The 20,361-nt window shown below is 44.4% G+C and overlaps 1 protein-coding gene across 1 annotated transcript; it reads left to right on the top strand.

The window, feature by feature from the left end:
- The first annotated feature begins 574 nt into the window (after positions 1-574).
- LOC139654148 (lysyl oxidase homolog 4-like) lies at positions 575-19,607 on the top strand. The gene is made up of 15 exons (XM_071531199.1): positions 575-686; positions 1,946-2,226; positions 2,411-3,111; positions 3,970-4,181; positions 9,831-9,869; positions 10,039-10,246; positions 10,703-10,883; positions 12,541-12,695; positions 12,915-13,082; positions 13,879-14,041; positions 14,131-14,374; positions 16,403-16,518; positions 16,856-16,992; positions 19,080-19,191; positions 19,340-19,607. Exons 2-15 carry the CDS (start codon positions 1,947-1,949, stop codon positions 19,408-19,410), a joined length of 2,787 nt encoding a protein of 928 aa, XP_071387300.1. The 5' UTR covers positions 575-686; position 1,946; the 3' UTR covers positions 19,411-19,607.
- Positions 19,608-20,361: the final 754 nt, after the last annotated feature.

Raw genomic sequence — 20,361 nt, 5'->3', positions numbered from 1 at the left:
CATGTGTGTGTGTGTGTGTGTGTGTGTGTGTGTGTGTGTGTGTGTGTGTGTGTGTACGTGTATGAGGATTGAGGAGAGAAAAAGGGCAGAGACCGTCTTTATAAAATCATGGTCTTGTGTAAGTTGAACTCACGTGTCCCAAGTAGCCGGACCATGTGACCAGCAGAGTGAGGTTAGTTTAGGAGTTGGCCTACCTGCTCCAGAGGTAACAGCATAATTTAGAGAGAGCAAGTGTTAACAGGTCAATATTCTGCTAAAATACTTATTAACCAAACAACACAATGACTATTATTGGTTTTCTAATTTGACTGCTGGGGCACTTGAACCAAATAACTGCTTCATTCATTTTGTCTTGCACTGTTTTTTCTTCAGCATTATTTTTTTTAATTGATTTCTGTGGTCTGTTTTCCTTCTCCAGATTTTCTTTGATGGGTGATAGGTGATGAAAAGGACAAAAGCTACCAAATGAAAAAAAAAAAAAAAAAAGCTTTACATGAAAGGAAATGGGAGGGATGGAGAAATTGGCAGATCTGAGGGAGTGACAGAGAAAGAAAGAGGGAGGGAAGAGAGGAGAATAGGGAGACAGCAGGACCAAGTCTCACTGCCTTCTTTTCCTCTAGTACTCTCTCCCTTCTTTTCTCCCAGTGAAGGGGAGGTATTGACTCTCGGCTGAGATCAACAGAGAGGTGAGTTCAACTTCAACTTTTTCCTCTTCTCTTCCCTGGACCCTTTCTTTGTCTCATCCTTTGTCCCTTTTTACTTCACTCTCTTTTTTCTCACAGGATTTCATCACTGTAGGTGCCTAAACTCATATCCACCACTCATCTCTTCTCTAGTCCGCTTTAATTACTTCATTCCTCACTACATTTTTCTGCTGTTTTCATATACACATTTTTGTTTGGCACTGTTTTTTGTACGTATGTTATCCATATAGAGCAAGATTTGACCCACCATTGAACCCTGTGTGGATGAATTTACTATAAGGTGATTCTCTCATCCTGCAGACCTCCCCTCCCTCAGTTTGCTCCTTATCTCTTCAGTCTCTTCCTCTCCTACAGAGGAAACAGCTTGAAGGGACAGACCAGGCAAAGATGAATTAATCATTGCTCATTACCCAAAATGTCTCTCACAGAAGCAGACGCGATGCCTTATTTATGTGTGAGAAACATTTTTATGGTGGTGTTTATTTGTCTATGTGTCTGTTGGCTAAATACATATAGCTATGCTTGAGGGTTTGCGGATAGCCAAAGTTTCCGTGGGTTGGATGGCTACTTTTAGCTTTGGTTATTACAGTACTCCCTTTCCCCCGACTGGTTCAGACTGAGGGTTACATTCTCAGCTATTTTCAAGTTTCTGACTGTCCTCTATGGCACTCTGATTAGTATAAACAATAAAAACATCTATCAATCTTTCATTTTGCTGTGGAATGTCCCATTAGGGTTAGAAGAGCAGTTTCTAATTATATGTCTTGACAGGGGTTGGAATGTGTGTTCCATGGCGTCGCATGATTTTTGGATTTTGTGGTAGTGTGTGCACATTTATTCACAGTATTATGAAGCAGAACACTTGACAAAATGTCGAAAGCACATCTATACAGGGGTAGGAAAGGTATATCACATTCATTTAAGATCCTTTTTGTGCTATTTTACAGAACAGCATTAACTATTTGTCAAATATTAGACAGCTCTTTGTGATAAACTCCAGTGAGCTAGATTATAATGTCTATGGTGTCTGGATGAGGATAATGCATTAGCACCTTCATACTCTGTGGCTTTTATGTCTCTATACCTCTTCTCATACATTCACCTTCTTTCTCTTTGTTCTTGCTTCACCTTCTCCTTTCCATTTTCTCTTTTCGTCTTTACCAAATTTGTGACCTCCTCCATTGCCATCCCCTTCCATGCCCATTAGGGCCTACTTACTCTCCAATCTCCTTTTTTTCCAGGATGTTGGGTCACCTACTGTGCGTGAGCTCCCTGTCCACGCTTCTCCTCCTGCTCCTTCTCTCCCCCCCTCCACTGTCTGCCCAGGAGGTGCTTGTGCGTCTAGCAGGAATAGGCCGCCGCAGCGCAAATGAGGGCCGTGTGGAGGTGTTCTACAACGGAGCATGGGGCACAGTGTGTGATGATGAGGTGGATATTAACCTGGCCAATGTGGTGTGTCGTCAGCTGGGCTTCCAACGCAGCTTAACCTGGGCACACAGTGCCAAGTTTGGCGAGGGACAAGGTATGTCCAGCCATGCCCATTTTATTTAGAATTGGCTTCTTGGTTGTTTTTAAATTCTTCTTCCTCTTCTTCTGTTGTATTGAGTGCTGTACATCATTGCATTGACAATTTACATTGAACAACTATCTGACTTACTAACTGATAAAGTTGCTATTTCAATGATTCCACACTTTCTTACTTTCAGGTCTGATCTGGTTGGACAATGTGCATTGCAAGGGCACAGAAGCCTCCCTGGCAGACTGTCGCTCCAATGGCTGGGGAATCAATGACTGTACCCATGCTGAGGACCTGGGGGTCATTTGCAGCCCAGCGAGGAGATCTGGCTTCCCCCCGGTCTCCTTAGAGCAGGCCCCCTCATCCTCCGGGCAACAGCCATCCCAATCACGAGGGATAAACCCGCCACCCGCAGCTCCACAACCAGAGTCTGTGCCCCCCCCAGCAGCCCACATCTCCTCTTCATCTAGGGTTGGCCATGAGATTGCCCTCCACCGCAGCCCATCTACTTCCCGTCGGGGAAACAGTTCACCACAGCGCTCCGGCCATGAGATCCCAATCTTGCGACGGAATCTTGGCGGTTCAAGGACGGGCCAGCAGGTCAGCCCAGCTGTGCCACAGGGGCACGAGCTGCCCTCCCGCCTGGCTAACAGTGCAGCCTATAGGCAGAGGCAGGACACAGGGAGGAACAGTCCACAAGCAGTGAGACGGGAGGCTGAGGGGCAGGTGAACAGGCAGTCCCCACCACAGTCCCAGTCCCAGACACGTTCCCAGTCCCAGTCTCAGTCTCAGTCCCAGTCTCAGAGGCATCAGCAGCCCAGTGGGAACCATGTAGAAGCAGAGCCTAATTTCCCAGACATGGGACTGGAGACTGATGCACACTATACCCAGGTAAGAAAGGCTTTATTAATCTTGTATCCACACACACACACACACACACACACACACACACACACACACACACACACACACACACACAACGTCCTGTATCCACTATTGCAGTAGTCCAGTCTAGCTTTATGCAGACTCCCATACGTCAATGGCGAAGCTACAGGCAAGTGGGCATACATAATTACAGACAAGCCTAAAACCAGGCCTCCTCCGGATCCAATCCATATTCACCAGCAGGGCCTGAAGTTTAGGACCCAACCAGCAGTTGCTGAATCGTCCCAACTCTTCAAACATCCCACTAATTCAGACCAAGAGCTCTGCACGAAGGAAATAGCAAGACATTTATCACGCTTGTGCTAGGCTTCCTCTCTTGTAATCTTGCTGAGTTTACATTTTCTTTACCATTTTGTAATCATCATGATACTCACCCTGACACATTAAACACACACCCTGTTTTCTGTTAGTTTCCTTCCTGGTGCCTATGTACTGTGGATGATTAGAGGGCGTAATGATTAGAGACATACCATTTCATCTTATCGTGTTATTTGGTTAAACAAAGTGACAAATTGTTGTTTCAATAAAGATGACGTAATGTATATCAAGAATAATCCTATCTTAGACTGCTTGACAAAACCTCTGTTGATGCGGGTTGAGTTTGGAGTCAAGCCATCAAAAAGTATAACAGAAATCCATTTCCATCCCTATGGCAGAGCAAATGTTTAAAACCCTTTATTTAAGATAAAAAAGGAAGTTAGCTTTAGCAGTGGCTCCAGGGTGAATACATATCCTTAGTGTATATATATAATACCCTTAGTGTATTATTTGCAATCTGAAGATGGTTGTATGTCCTCTGGACAGGGCTCAGACAGGGTTCGCTTGGAGGAGGTACGTCTACGGTCTGTACTGTCCAGCAACCACGGCAGTCTGGTGACAGAGGGCGTGCTGGAAGTGAAGCATGCTGGGAGGTGGCGTCATGTGTGTAGCCAGGGATGGGACCTCAGCAGCAGCCGCGTCGTCTGTGGCATGTTAGGATTCCCTGCTGCAGAGCCATTTGACCAAAACGCTTACAGGTGAGCATGTGAGAGTGGATAAGGCAGAGAGCGAGAGAGAGAGAGAGAGAGAGAGAGAGAGGGAGGGAGAGAGACCAAGAGTGTTTGTGTGTGAGAGTGTGAGTGTCTGTGTGCATGCATGTGTCTGAAAGGGATGGAAAAGTGTGGTGGAGTTGCACATCCCTTCACGGCTTAGGCGGACCTATGCCTGGATTGCCGTTCCATCCCCCCTGTAGTAGAGGTTAACCACAGCGGCTGTCATTAGTACGGCCGCACATGGCACGACTCCCCGGTCCACTGTGGCAATAGCCAAAGCCAGGCCGCCCGCCAAGCCTGTCTGCCCCATTGGCTCAGTGGGCCTCGTCACAAACTTTTAAAATAGGCCTAAAGAGTATGTTATTAATGTCAGACCCAGACTACAAGATTATCATCATCAAGCTGTGTGTCTTTACATGAAACCTCCCTTACATGTCTTCTAATCTCATATAATTATGAAACTCCCAGTGAAAACTGTATGCAACAGCACTTCCTGATGCAGAGTGGTAGACAAGGAAGAGTCAGCTTCCTTGACCTTTGATTCACCAAGCAGGCAGTTTGGTCTCTGCCTCTTACTGTGTATCTCTGTCTATGCCTCTACTACACTTTGTATTGATGGTTGATGGCTCTATTCCAGTCATTTAGATATTTGACAAGCAGGCATCCAGGTGACCTTTCTCAAATTTCCTATATACTAACTTTTCTTCCACTTGACTGTTCATTCTTTTTCAAGGATTAACATGTTTTCATGGTGGTTGTGCCCCTTTTCATTTGCTCTAGTAATGTCAGGCTGTTATCCTGTTAATGTCTGGATGAATCCAACTCCGTCCGTCTAACTTTGGCCATAAATAACCTCTAAAGCACCTCCACAAACCCCTTCAAAGCCCTAACACATGCACCATCAAAACCCCAACACCACAACCACACACATCACACACACACACACACACACACACACACACACACACACACACACAGACACACACACACACACACACGCTAATACATCCCTCCCTCCACCCTCAGCACACAGCATCTTATGAGACTTTACATAAACTACCCTCAAGATCCTACACACATACACACACACACACACAGATAAACACACAAACACACACGCGCATGTGCACACGCACACACAGCCCTCTGTGTGTCTGTCTGTCTGCCCACAGAGGTCTTTTTATGGCTTGGCTAACAGGACGACTGTACTGACCACTGCTCTGCCCTGTGCCATCTGTCTCTCCATGTCTCCAATAATTACACCTTGTGTCCTGCTCTGCTCTGCCTAGGCAGCAGCAGGGTGAAGCTGCTTCTCCTTAGCTGCCCTGTTCACCATGCCACTGCCACTGAGTAGGTCTCTCTCTGTCTCTGTCTCTCTCTCTCTCTCTCTCTCTCTCTCTCTCTCTCTCTCTCTCTCTCTCTCTCTCTCTCTCTGAGTCTCGCATCTCTCAAGGTTTCTTCAGAGTTGTATAGTTCAGATGCAGTGACGCTGTAAACTGTTTAATGACTTTATGAGAAGAGCTAAACTTCACAATTCAACTCACTTGAGTGGGTGATTTCTATGGTCAAGTCGGAGGCGCTGTGGAGAAGTTATGAATGTTGAGAGACTTCAGTTCAGTTGCTATTAATTGACCATTGCTGCGTCTGGTTTGTTTTAGTATTACAGTGTTGTTTTCCCACCAGTATTTCTCACAAAATTTGTAATTGCTTTCTAAATCCATTCCAAGTGGACTTTGGGCTAATGTGGACAACACTAATAAATACATGAGAGGTGTCCAGAGGAACATTGTATTCCCATGCCAAGTCCCCCAGCAGCAGCTTGTTTAAAGACCGGACGATGCCAGAGAATGTTGTTTGTGTTTTTTGTCAACCTCCACCTAACCACATAGGAGATGAATGGAGCAGCCATTTCTGTCCCACAGTAAACAGCTGGGGGGAAAGGAAAGTTATGTTTTTTTGTCAGAAGAAAGGAACAAGCAGCATAAACCTGATGTTGGCATCTGGTGCTGTATGCGATGAAGTATTTTGAGGCAGATATTTGTGTTTTAGCGTATTTTTGACTGCTTTTTTAAAAATGTTTTCTGAGGTTGAAAGCGTGACGTATTTTACACACTAGTGACAACAGTAAACAGCCATGACCAGATTTTTTTTTTTTTTATGGATCCACATGATAACAGTCACGTCTCCTGGTCCTACCCAGCATACTGGCAGTCATCTGTGCCTGGTCTTCCTCGGTGGTTGTGTCCATTGGAACAACTATAATTATGGTCTGCGTCTGGGAAGAGCCGGGAGAGATCGTCTAATCTAGAATATTCCCTTGACTGAACCTGCTGCACACTCTTTGCTGTGTCAGCACTTCATTCTCTGGCCATGTGGTGTGACTGCCTTTGTCTCTGCCTGTTAAGTTGCTCTGCGCACTTTAACAGATGTTTAAATACTCCCCCACTTCACTCTACTTAGAAAAGGACAAGTGCTAAAGCCATTTTCCAGCTCCCTTGTTTCATCACATCCACGCTGCCTTTGAGGCTGACGGTAACTTCTCCAGTTCATATAATTGACTTTCACCCCCTGCTCCTCGCTTCTCCCCTCCTCAGTTATTGCTTTGTTTTTTTTAAAAGGCCTCTTTTATGCCTTTTATGCCTTTGTGGCAATTATGCTAAAAGCCACATTCCATGGAAAGTACATTATTATAATACTGTGAATTCTCTTTCTATGGAGAATCATGGAAGTGGCTGGAGACTGTTGTGAACCTACTGTCTCCTGAGTGAGCACATTGTTCCAGGCAGGCAGCTTTGCATTCACATAATAACAGGTTATCTCTCCTTTCCTGTCAGTCACTCCTCTAGTCTCCAGTGCGGCTTATGGTACTGTGTGGTCACAGTGAGTTGCATAAAAAAGCTGGCCTCAAACCAAAGATCCTGAGAAGCAAGAGAGGGCCGTAAGTCTTCTCCAGGTTAAAAGGATACAGCAGTGGTGCGGTCAGAAGCTGCTTGTTGTGCCTGAGGCATGATGCTGTGGTTCAGTTCCCTTCCTTGAAACCACACAGATGAGTGAGGAGGCTTCAACCTGTTTCCCCATCCACTTTTGCTCTGTTACCCCACAGCCCAAAGCGAATCCTAATCACGCGTTGCTATCATCTCTCAGAGGGGGCAACGTGAATGTGTGTTAAGCTCTGAAACCCATGAGAACATGCTTTTCCTCTTCCCAAGAAGTTATGTGGAGCTCATAAAAGTTGCCCAGTTCACTGAAACTGCAATCTTACATCACTCGCTCCTTGTTTCCCAGTATCCAGTCATAATGCCGGGTGACAAGGCTGGGGTTTTAAAGAGCCTTCTTTTTACAGAGGGAAGGCAGGGAAAGTTGATATGTACGTGCATATTTCCATGTCTGGTGTGTGTGAACCAACATGCTACTGCTCGACCGCACTGTAGACACTGCCAAGCAATTCAGGCAATTATATGGGTAGCACTCCCTCCCCTGTGCCCCCCCCACCCACCCACCCGCTCCCTATCCCGTGAACTAACACCCTCTTATAGTCTGTCTCTCTCATTTTAATTTACCACAGAGTTATGAAACATTTTAAATTGCCGCACAAGCATATAGACACACACACATAGATAGGCTGATGCGCACACACACACACACACACACACACACACACACACACACAGACACACACTTATTCACACACAAGCATGCACAACTCACACACACATTGCCAGTCATATGTCATCGTATCCATAACCCCAACAGTCTTCAATAACTTAAAGGAATAATCCACCCTAAAACATTTGGATACTCTTACAAAAAGCAGCTATTGGTGATGTAACTTTTTCTCATTTCAGAGCCCATTCAATATTTACAGCGCAGCTACAATGGAATTGGATAGCAGAAAACGTTTCAGCTATCTAAAACATCAGAGGTAGCTAAATGTCAGGTTTTGGTGTCAGTCCCTCAAAATCAAAGAGCAAGGGCTTCTGTCTAGACCCAACATTTAGCTCCAACAATCATACAGGGAGAAATTCAGTGCAGAAGAAGTAAAAGTATCCATTTCTCCACTGACAACAGACCATAAAAAGTAGCCGAGGCAGGTTGAAGGAACGTGGGTAGACCAAAAAAGCAAATTATAACATCACAAAATAACAAAAAAACTGCTGATATCTAACAGTGTAAGGGTCGAATTTTCCTTTAGCTGACAAAATGTCTCAAGGCAGAATGATCTGAGATATTCCCCCTTTACTTTCTAGCCTGTTGTTCCGTTGTATGTGGTTTCTGCTACAAATGTTCCCTAGTCGCACTGGCTTGGGGTTCCTAGTGTGGTTTTCCTCATAGGCCTTGTCAGCCCCATCGGCCCATTCCCAGCATCAGCCGATGTTGGGAATGAGCATAATAACTTAACAGTGGAATACTGGGAGACCGGGGTTCTCCTGGAGAGGACACATCTCCAACTTTAGTTTGCCAAATATTTAATGCAACATGCATTTGGTTGTACAGTAAACTCTCCTCCTGCCTATACTTGGAGTTGTGACTCATTTAGTTTGGTCACATTCATGAAGGGCGTCAGTCACCCTGCACCTGTCTGTGGTTATGCCGGGTGATGCAAGTGGTCAGCTCAAGTGTGTGTATGTGTGTATGTGTGTAAGTGCGCGCGTGTTTGTCTATGTGCATGCGTGTGTCACAGAGGGATACTTCCCAGACTCTGCCTGGTTTGTGAATCATGCTTTTTATTGAATTCTCCCATTTTTTCCTCCACTGTTTTAGGTCTTAATTCATCCATTTGTGGGATGTGTGTGTGTGTGTGTGTGCGTGTGTGTGTGTGTGTGTGTGTGTATGCACGTGCACATACAACCCTCTCGGTGCAGGGAGCCTCATTTTGTATATACACAGTGTTTACTTTTACGATTTGACTCTAGTTTAAGGTAATAGCCAAGAAACTGGACACAGTTTTGAAAACCATGTGGAAGTTGGCAGACCTCAATAAGGCTGTTAGCATGGATTAATGTATGGTACCTTATGCGTATTTATAGTATTTTTCCATATGTACGTCCCAAACCAGACGTACTGTAGACATATAGACAAACATTAAAACAGAAATACCCATGAATGGTGGATCTAAAAAAGACATGGCAAGCTGGTGCCGGTTTGAAAGGAAAGAAAGAGAGAGGGAATTATGTGAAGCCTTACTGCCTTAGGCTCTCTCTCTGTCTGTCTGTCTGTCTCTCTCTCTCTGTCTCTCTCTCTCTCTCTCTCTCAGTCTTCCTCTTTCACATGAGGGTTGTGTTTAACCACAAAACCACCACACGCCCTTTCCAGACCGTTGTGTCTCCTTCATATTTACAGCTTTCAGCTTTGAGGGATAGAATTGGAAGAGTAGGGAGTGTAGGTAAAAAGGTAAAAAGAAAGAGGATGAATAAGGAAATATGAGATTGAGCAGGAGAAGAACACAGGAGCAAATGAAGATTGAGAGATGGATAAAGATGTGGGGACATGTAAATGAGAGAGTGAGGGAGTGTAGGATACCTGGTTGTTTATCATGTAGAGCCAAAAGTAGATAAAGGTTAGGGGCTGGAGCCTCACAGTTTTACAATTTCACAATGAAAGTCTGGACTGTGATATTCTTTCTGTGTCTTTCAGGAAACTGTGGGACTCCAAACTAGCCGATCCATCTTCCAGGTAAAATCAGCATCTGATCTTTGGAACATCATGTTCAACTCTGTATCTTCTGTATCAGTGATGATGATGATCGCCGTCGTCATCTTCGTAACTATGGCTGTAATCACGTTCATGATTGCTCACCCGTCTCTCTTCTTTCTTTTTGCCCTCCACTTCAAACCCCATCCAGGCTTAGGACACAGTCCAGTAAGAAGGGTTACTGGGTGGAGAAGGTGCAGTGTCAGGGTGTGGAGGTCTCTCTGTCCCAGTGCCAGTCTCAGCTGTCCCTCCCCAGGAGCAATGTCCCGTGTCGGGGTGGCATGCACGCTGTGGTCCGCTGTGTCCCTGGATCCCAGTTCACACGCTCCGGCAGACCGCCTGCTCCCCCCGCCGTGCAGGTGAGTGTGGCGTTGGAATTAAAAAATATAGAAAGTGCCCTCAAAATAAATATTGTATTGTATTTTTCCATCAATATCTCATTACTTTTACTTCCTGGAAAATGGAAAATCTTTAGTGGTGACTTCATCGTGTACCAGGAGGCGTACATAAAAATTCCAACCAATAAAACCATCACAGATTTTTGAATTATCCCACTGCTCCACCTTTCCCATCAAATCAAACTGCATTTCTCTCCCTAACTGATATCCCATTGGTTTACAATTTTGAATGATCCCTCCGGGCGTTATGTCCTTCCCCAATATCCTGTTTCAAGGGGAAATACGTCACATTAAGGAAGATACTCTCAAAATGCGGTTTCATTGTGACTTTAAATTACCAATTTTCCACCCCCCCATAACGCACCCTTTTCTCCTCATCCCTCCTCTGTGATCCCAACTGTCTCCTCTCCCCTCCAGCCGGTCGTGCGCCTGAAGGCCGGCCCGCGGCTGGGAGAGGGCCGTGTGGAGGTGCTGAGGGAGGGCAAGTGGGGCTCGGTGTCTGACCACCTGTGGGACCTCACCGCAGCCAGCGTCGTCTGCAGGGAGCTGGGCTTCGGGACAGCCAAAGAGGCCCTCAACAAGGCTCAGCTGGGGCAGGGTGAGATGGGACATCACACACACACACACACACATGCACACACGCACATTGCACTCTCAATCTCTCTGGTGCTCTTCAAAATCTCATTCAACTTTCCTCCCCATGACCAGTTGACCAGGGATCAACTCAGGGTTGCAGAAGTTTGTGTGTTTAAACAAAACTGTCATTGGCCTTTACCGGTCTCCTTGTCCTAAGTGATTGGATAACTTCATTCATGAAATAAGATCCGTGGTAAGAGAGGAGTGTAATGACAACTGACTGGCCACTGATCTATAATCAGTTGAGTGTTGAATGGTAGCGACTTTGAATCAGTTCCCAAGTTCACCATGCACCCTGAGCATGAGATCGGTTTAGTCAGTGATCCTCTTAGACTAAACACAGTTTCTCAGACTAAATGTCTGTTCCTAAACAGAGTTACACAGTACTCCAAGAACCGGCCCGTGCGGACAAATAAACTCAGTGAAAATGTTTACAGCCTGGCTTCTACTTCTTGCTGAGAAGCTGATTGTTGTGGAAGTCCACCCATGACCAATTATAAGAGTGTAAACTATGTTAGTAGGTTCCAGCGGCCAAAACAACAGCGTGTGTTGTTGTCAAAATAAACCGGTTGTATGTGAAACGTTTGAAACCGGCTTTGAAACCAGGATGTCAAGCAATCAGCAGGGTGCATATTTGGCCGGCCCAAACATTCAGAAAGATTGTGATAATTTTGGCACAAGTTGTGGGCATGGGCATAGCCACTAAGTTGTCTAATAATAATAGATTATTTGTAGGAAATAGACCCTACTTTCACACACTCAATTATCCTCATTTTTTTCTTGCTGTACCTCTGCAGTAACTCTATAATCACATCCATTTCCTCCCATTATCTTTCTGCCCCAGTGAGCACATAGCATATCCTGTAACGGTGGTTGCACTTCCTTCTCTCTACTTTTCTTTATGAAGTAGTTTATATAAACTACTTGAGTGCTACTTTTAGGACTCTATTAAAGAAGGTGCTGTGGTGCTGTTATGTCTAAATAAAGAACACGATTAAATGTCAGGATGGAGCATTCTGGCTTTCCATACCTCAAGACAAGTCTCAAGTAAGTTTTACTGATGTTGTGGCCACAGAACATATATTAGAATCAGATGGATCTATGCATTGCGGTGACCATGAGAGGGCTGATGGTTGGGGCGCAGTCAGAAAAGATGGGCAGCTAGAGCCACCAACTGTAGTGACATGTCCTTCCAGCTCCACTTGATGACATCATTAGCTATTTGAGCCCAAATTATAGGGTCTCAGCCTGGGCCTCACACACCTACGCAAACACAGACGCGTTCAAAGATTTTCCTCCATTTTGGCAGTTTGGTATCTATTTTAGTGTATAAAACATGACCCTGATGTGCAATGTGCAGTATACAGTGTAATTTGGACAGAGAGCTCTCTGGCTAAGTTCTGTTTCGGAGCCACATCAGAGGCTCTGATCATGTCTGGTCTTTTAATCTCTCTCTGCGGTGATCTGCGGCTGCCAGTGGCCCAGTTTGAATAGCCATCAGGTTTTAGAAACGTATATGTGTGCGTGTGTGCATGTGCGTGTCAGCATGTCTTTTTGCGTGTGGCCTATATTTGTTAAGACACATGTGAATCATCCCTCGCTCTCTGCCCTCCCTGTAGGTACTGGTCCCATCCACATCAACAGTGTGCAGTGTACAGGCAGGGAGAGGTCTATCATGGACTGTCACTACAGAGAGGTGCCGCTGTACACAGTCAAACACACCCAGGATGTAGCAGTTCGCTGCAACGTCCCTAACACCGGCCTGCAGGCCACGGTGAGAGACGCTCACACACACATCTATACACATATTCACAGAGACAGACACACACACACCCAAATATGGCACTGTTTCTCATGATAACCACTCGCTTCTATTTGCATACACTTGCGAAAATGAATTAATCTTGATTGCAACAAAAGGTGCAAAGATTCAAGGGGATGATGAATACACAGACACACAGGGACACTCTCACTCCACTTCCTCCACTTTCAGGTGCGCCTGGCAGGAGGCAGGGAGAAGGCGGAGGGCCGGGTGGAGGTGCTGATGGAGGTCGGGGGCGTCAAGCGCTGGGGCTCCGTCTGCAGCGAGAACTGGGGCATCAACGAGGCCATGGTGGTCTGTCGGCAGCTGGGCTTCGGCTTTGCTTCCAGAGCTCACCAGGTGAGGAAATATTAGAATAGAACAGAGCAGAACAGAACAGAACAGAACAGAACAGAACAGAACAGAACAGAACAGAACAGAATAGAATAGAATAGAATAGAATAGAACAGAGAAATTTTGTCTCTGCAAAGTCTCTTGCAATTTTCCGACCTCATTCTCACAGTACTCTCCTTTCTACCTCTCGGTTATTTCTCTCAGCTTTTGTTTTTTTGTTCTCCTTGTATATTTCATTCTTTTTTTACTCTGCCTCTCTCTCTCTCTCTCTTTCTCTCTCTCTCTCTCTCTCTCTCTCTCTCTCTCTCTCTCTCTCGCTCTCGCTCTCTCCGTTCTGCTGCTGTTTGTGTGTCTCTGCTGTGTTATTACCAAGGCCTGAGGTAATTACAGGCTTCTCAAACGTCCACTTCCAGCGCAACAAAAATAAAAGAGGGAAAGTGAGGTGAAGAGAGATCGGGAGAGGGAGAAATTCAGAGAGCAAACAAGCTCAAAATAGACCTGTGCTTGGAAAGGCCAGTGTGAGTGTGTTTTGGGGGGGGTTGTTGGGAACATTTAACAGGCAGTTTTAAAATTGTAAAAAAAAAACAGAGTGGAAAATGTGATAATGTGTACTGATAGTTCCTATAAAAAAAATGGTGTTTAATGGTTATAGCGCTAGCTGCTATTTGCCTTCAACTCTCACAGTTTTTACTTCCTCCTCCAGTAATTCTTCCAGACGCTTCTGTGCACAACTTCACAAATCAGCTCTCAAGGGTCTGTGTGTGTGTGTGTGTGTGTGTTTTCTCCTTGTCTCTCTGTGCAGGAGACCTGGTACTGGCCTGGTTCTGCAGATGCCGCTCAGTTGGTTCTCAGCGGAACTCACTGCATCGGCACTGAGATGTCCATCCAGCAGTGTCGCCGCAACGCAAACATCTACTGTCCCAGAGGAGGAGAGGGCAGGGCCGCCGGAGTCACCTGTGTAGAGAGTGAGCCCGACATCAGTACACACACGGACACATTTGTATTTACTGTACAGCGGTTTGTCATGTTAACACTGACCCTTGACCCCCTACAGCGGCTCCTGACCTCGTGTTGGACGCCCAGCTTGTCCAAGAGACGGCCTACCTGGAGGACCGGCCCCTCCACCTGCTGACCTGCGCCAACGAGGAGAACTGCCTGTCCTCCTCCGCTGCCAGGATGAACTGGCCCTACGGACACCGCCGCCTGCTGCGCTTCTCCTCCCGCATCATGAACATGGGCCGCGCCGACTTCAGACCCAGGGCCACCAGAGAAAGCTGGACATGGCACCAGTGTCACAGGTAAGACATCGGGGGGGGAGAGTCGGAGATTAAAGAGGCTGGGACTGAGAGGCTCCAGAATTTCTCCAGGTTTTCAATCCAACCAAACACCACAGCAGCTGATTTCACACCTTCAACCAGAGAGGGAGTGAGGAACTATTTGGTGAAATCAGCCGCTGCAATGTTTGGTTGGATTAAAAACTACTCGTCCATGGCACAGGCCTGGACATAACTGGCTTAGAGGCAACATAGGCCATATGAGAAGAAGAGGAATCAAAGTTGGAGAGAGAACGTCAGGAAGATGCTTGTCACCAGGGGTAAAAGTAATAAGTGTTTACAGTAGAAGATAGAATATAAGGTTTGGCGAGTGGATGAGAAGCACGGGGATAATGCAGCGGTATATCCGAGATCTGTACCATAAATAACTAAACAAATGACATATAAAAGTCTGTTATTTCACACAAAAAGCACTATCTTTTATCCACTAAAATGATGTTTACAATAAACCGCCTTCTCACTGGTCACCCAGTTGTTACAGTCAGAGCCATGACTGAGCTCAGCCCAGCCTGGCTTCTTATCTCAGCGGTTGTGGTTCTGTGTCCCAAAACGAGAAGCACAGCTCAGTGTCTCTGCCGCAGCCCAATCACTACCTCCTCAACCAACAAATGCATGGTTTAACTTTCGGTTTCAGGAGACTCTGCTCTGCTCTGCTGGGAACGGTTCCGTAATGACAGAAAGAGCAGCAACAAACTGATAGCTGACTGTCTGCTGGTGTGTTTTTTTACTATTGCTGGCGTTGTCTATCTAACACCTTCACAATATCGTAACATGAATTATGGCTGCCATATTTCAAATAAATGTTGGGCTTTCCTTTTCTGTGAGTCCATAGCTCTTTTTCGGGGAGGTCCTTCAAGATAAACAAGAGCAGAGTAGCTTATGAGAACAACAAGGGTGGAAGTGACTAATTACATTTACTCTCGTTACTGCAACTGAGTAGCTTTTTTGTGTAGTTTTACTTTTTTGAGTATTTTTCAAAAAAAAGTCAGTAATTTTACTTTTAGTTAAGTACATTTTTATACTAAACTTCAGTACATTTTAAATCACATCCATTAGAGACACATTTTGTAGGTTCTCCATAAGCATCAGAAACTAGACCAACGTAAACTGGCCAATTGTGGAGCCATTCACAGTGAGAAGAGTTATCTGGCTTTACTTTGTTTGTGCATTTTATTTGGTAATTTCCAAATAAAGAAAAATAATCTACTTTGTCCTCTCGTCCTTTTAGAATCGCATGGGAAAAACTTTTTACTTTTACTTAAAGCAATATTCCACTTAGTTTTAACATGGGGGTTATTTGGCAGTTGACTGCCATGAAAACCATACTAAAAACTAATCACCAAGATTGGATGCAGCTGGGAGGATTTTGTAGGATTTTATTTTTACTTCCTATTAATTTGAATGAGGCCACGGAAATAGCCTGAAAACTTACATTTAACACGTTTGTGAACAAATTCAGCAACAGATCCCGCTACTACGTTGACACAAGAACATAGCGGAGGCATGTATCCCTCTGCTATGTTCTTGTCTATCAATAAAAATGCTATTTGGTGAAATTATGTTCTAAAAAATATGACAAAACCTCAGTTGAAGATCACAGTAGCAGGATCTGTTGTTGAATCTGTTGACAAACGTGTTAAATGTAAGTTTTCAGGCTATTTTCGTGGCCTCATTCAAATGAATAGGAAGTACAAATCCAAACGCTACAAACTCATCCAGCTGCATCCGATCTTGGTGGCCCCTAAAACTAAGTGGAATATTGCTTTAAGTAGATTTTTTTTATTTTACTTTTGCTTAAGCAAACGATCAGCAAAGTAGCAATACCAATACTTCTGCTTGAGTGGCACATTCTAGTACTCTTTCCACCGCTGGGATTTCTACCGGTATCTTTGATGACTTTTTGTCTTTTTTTTTTGTCTTACCTTCCCCTTATCCCACTCCTTCTTTGCCCCTCCACAACTCATCTTCCACTCCTATCTGCCCTTTTCTCAGGCACTACCACAGTATTGAGGTGTTCACCCACTACGACCTCCTGACGCTCAATGGAACTAAGGTGGCTGAAGGTCACAAAGCCAGCTTCTGTCTGGAGGACACCTACTGTCCCGAAGGTAAGACGCGTCTTCTTTGGAAGAGACCTGGCAAAGAAAGCGCATCATGACAGACTTCAAAAATAACACACAACAATATGCATAAGCAAAACCACAAAATAAAAAAAATCAAAAGTACATAAAAGCATAAACCCCAGCAGACTTCAGAATCAAGGGCCAAGCCTCAATTGACTTGGCTAGACAGCTTCTTATTGTGTCTTCCTCAAGATCCTTCATACTCATTATAAACTCACCAAAAAAGACCAGTTCTTGAATGCCTGTTTGCCTGTTACAGTTTACACATCATATTCTTCCCATTGTACCTCTCCCATATGTTTCCATCTGTTTCGTCTCCCAGGTCTCCAGAAGCGGTATGCCTGCTATAACATGGGTCAGCAGGGTATCTCAGTGGGCTGCTGGGATACTTACCGCCATGACATTGACTGCCAGTGGGTTGACGTCACGGACGTACGCCCTGGTGAATACATTTTCCAGGTCAGGAGGCATCATTTATTACAGAATTCTCATTAAAAAAATCTCCCAAAGTCAGTTCTAAAGTTAGTCCTGTTATATGTTCATTAAGATGTCTATAAAGTTAAGTTGTGATTCTGTTACAATCCAGTTAACAAAAAGGCAGTAAAGAAAATAATTCAACACATCATGGTGAAATAGCATCCATAATTTCAGTAGCTTAGACTGCCCCTTAAATTGAGCACAAAAGCTATAAGGAGAAAAGGCCAGAAAAAAAAGAGCATTTCAACATTTTGAGACACACATGAGATAAAAGCTGTGATAGAGACTGTAATTTCAGCTAAATGGTTCTTGGCTGGGTTTCCAGGCGTTCAGGTGTATGTATGTAGTTTAAGGGTGTGTGCGCATTTAAGAATAGCAAATTTAGCCTGCACTTATAGAGAAAGTAGACCTATTATTAGTCCACCATTTCAGAAAGTACGGGGTTATTGGCAATGCCAAAGCTCTGTCAGCATTTTACAGTTGTATAGAGCGAGAGAGTTACGGCTGTTTCTCATCTTTACATCTGATCTCTATTCTGCTTCATTTGAATGTTTTTTTCTTGACATCACATCTGCTGTGGCGACAGACTCTGCTGCCCCAGTCCCCTCCCTGTCGTTTGTTCTATTTTTTATTCTGACAGTTTAGTGACAGTAAAGTGATGATGTTTACCACTCCTCATTACATTCTGAGTATTTACACAAAATCAAGATGTTTCATTTTGGTGTGTGTGTGTGTGTGTGTGTGTGTGTGTGTGTGTGTTGTGTGTGCGTGTGTGTGTTGTGTGTGCGTGTGTGTGTGTGTGTGTGTGTGTGTGTGTAAACTACATGCATGAGTGGTCCATCTATACTGGATGGGTGCACATGCTGAGTCATGCCTTGAGAGATATAATCACATACATGTCATAAACCGGAGATCCAATGTTGCCATGACTACAATGGCCCAGCACCACTTTGTGGTTGTGATTGTGGTGCAACAGTAGTTAAGTTGGTCATAAATTTGTGTTAGAAGTGAGAGATTGAGGGAGTGTGCAGATGCTTGCTTGTCTTTCATGCAACTGGGTGTTTCTTTGACTCTTTACCAAGAAACGCAGGGTAGCAGCCATTTTTAGGACCATGCATTTAAACCTGTGAGTCACATCCACCTCAGCTTGATTGCTCCTGATTGCTCCGTCATTTAAAAATCAGCAGCACAACCTCACAGCCTTTTATATGACAGTGACAACCTTTCATTGTACTGTAAAATAGGCTGCGGGCCCTTTGTTTCGCATTATTGCTAAAACTTTTAAAAGGCATCAGCTGCCACCAAGTTAATATGGTGTTTTACACCGGCACTGTAAAATACGTGCTGAAATCATTGGCCTCTCTAAACATGCAATCTTAAATATATATGAAGCTCCTGACACAAATTGGGCAGAAAACTTAATTAAAAAAATCATAATTCTGAATATTTTAACAAGTTAAATCTTTCTCTATAAATATAACTGGAACCACAGAATTCATATGTATAAAATGAAAAAAGAGTGGCTTTATTGAATATGTGGTCAGGTTATCTGTTTGATGTGTGTATCAGGAAAATTCATTTGTGTGCTTTTTTTATATATGGCAGACAGACAGGGTGGAAAACAACAAACCATGGCAACCAACCATGGCTACGTCCTAATGACAGGCTGTAACTTAAATCCCAACCAAAACTGTCATCGTCATCTCTGGCCCCTTCTCTCCTGGAGCGAGATAAGATTAGAAAGTGATGCCATGCATTTCGAGAACCCCCAGTTTATACATTATGAGCCATATAGGAAAGGAAAAAAAAGAAAACTGTAATCCTGTGGCTTCTCAGTCTTTCCCATGGCAAGTCAGCTGCCTCCCAACTGTCTGAAGTGAAATGATACTCTCTCACTTGTTCCCATACATAGTTAACAGACACTCTTTGTCATCTAAGTTTCTTATAATTTGTGCCAGAATGAGGGAGGCACTTTACACAGCTGCGATACACAGCTTCTCTCTATAATACAGCTGTTCCCCCACTGTCCATCAGTAAACATCTTATCTCTTGTCTCTCTCCCCTCACAGGTGGAGGTTAACCCGTCCTTAGACATGGCTGAGTCCGATTTCCAGAACAATGTGATGCGCTGCCGGTGCAAGTACGACGGAGCACGAGTTTTCATGTTCGGCTGCCACGCAGGTACTGTATGAAGACTCCTCCATCACAAACCTAAATCCCCCTCCATTTCTACATCTCTCCACTTTTCCCTCCTTGCCGCTGTCAGATCAACTGAACCAATAGCCTAACGCTTTCTTTCCTCCACTGCCTCTTCGTTTGCTTTCATCAGGTGATGCGTACAGCGCCGAGGCGGAGGACTTGTTTGACCACCAACGTCAGATCTCCAACAACTTCCTCTGAATGAAGAAGACTCAGAACTCAGGACAGAACGACTGAACAACCCCCTCACCACACCTCAACACACGAGGGGAAGGAGTTTGAACGACAAGGAATATTCAAAGAGGGAAGAATGTAGAAATACTACATGACGACTCCTCCTGCTTAGAATATTCCTTGTCAGTAAATAGAAAGACGAGGGTGAGAGGGAGGAGGGCGGGAAAAGGGGAGAACAGGAGAGGGAAAGGGGGGGGGATTTCATGCAAAAAGGGCAAATTAAGATCCCCTGATTGCCAGATCAGCTTGTCACCACCAATGACTGTTTCTGTTAGAAAGTCGGGGAGAGGAGAGTGAGGGAGGAATGAAGGTTGAAAGATGGAAGAGACAGAAAAGAAGGAAAAGACACAAAAGATAGCAGGGTAATCTGGGACCTAAAGGAGGCAGTCAGTCACAAGTGTCATTTTTGTCACCATGATAACAAAGCTTAGAGTAGTTTACAGTTTAGAATATTGTCTTGAATTTTTAACAGTTTTAATTCCCTCGATCAAAACATAACCACAGTTGTAAAGTGATGACATGAAGGCACATGAGTACAACACAACCTTTATGTTTATAGTACATCGAGACGCTGTCATCCGCGTAATACAGATACTTTCTAGTAAAACTCTGTACAGTTTCACTTCTCTCTGGAGTTGTACGTCCTGTGCTTTCACTGTTCAAAACTACAAATACAGTAACTTACTGTCAAAACTGTGTGTTCTTTTGGTTTTGAATGAGAATTGATGTTTCTTTCATGGTGCTATTTTGCCTTATCTGAATAAATATTGTAATGTATTGCAAATGTATTGTCATGTACAGTTTTATATTACCTCTCTGGAATATTGTTCTGTAGGTCACTAATTTATACAGAATTTTTATGTACTTTTGACTTGATACTTGTCCCTGTGTAGCTGTGTTTTGTATTGTTAATTTTAT

This window comes from Centroberyx affinis, unplaced genomic scaffold, assembly GCF_046629955.1.
Source record: "Centroberyx affinis isolate AG114_WGS23_722 - 3 ecotype Tasmania unplaced genomic scaffold, CSIRO-AGI_Caff_v1 ptg000141l_1, whole genome shotgun sequence".
Classification (NCBI taxonomy): domain Eukaryota; kingdom Metazoa; phylum Chordata; class Actinopteri; order Beryciformes; family Berycidae; genus Centroberyx; species Centroberyx affinis.
The sequence above is the reverse complement of the archived record's forward strand: the minus strand, read 5'-3'. Positions and strand labels throughout refer to the sequence as shown.

What these genes read in the sequence shown, in the direction of transcription:
- LOC139654148 (XM_071531199.1), top strand. Translation starts at nt 1,947, where the DNA reads ATGTTGGGTCACCTACTGTGCGTGAGCTCCCTGTCCACGCTTCTCCTC. An exon ending in CAAGTTTGGCGAGGGACAAG is followed by an intron (nt 2,227 to 2,410) that starts GTATGTCCAGCC and finishes TCTTACTTTCAG; the next exon opens with GTCTGATCTGGTTGGACAAT. An exon ending in ACACCGGCCTGCAGGCCACG is followed by an intron (nt 12,696 to 12,914) that starts GTGAGAGACGCT and finishes CTCCACTTTCAG; the next exon opens with GTGCGCCTGGCAGGAGGCAG.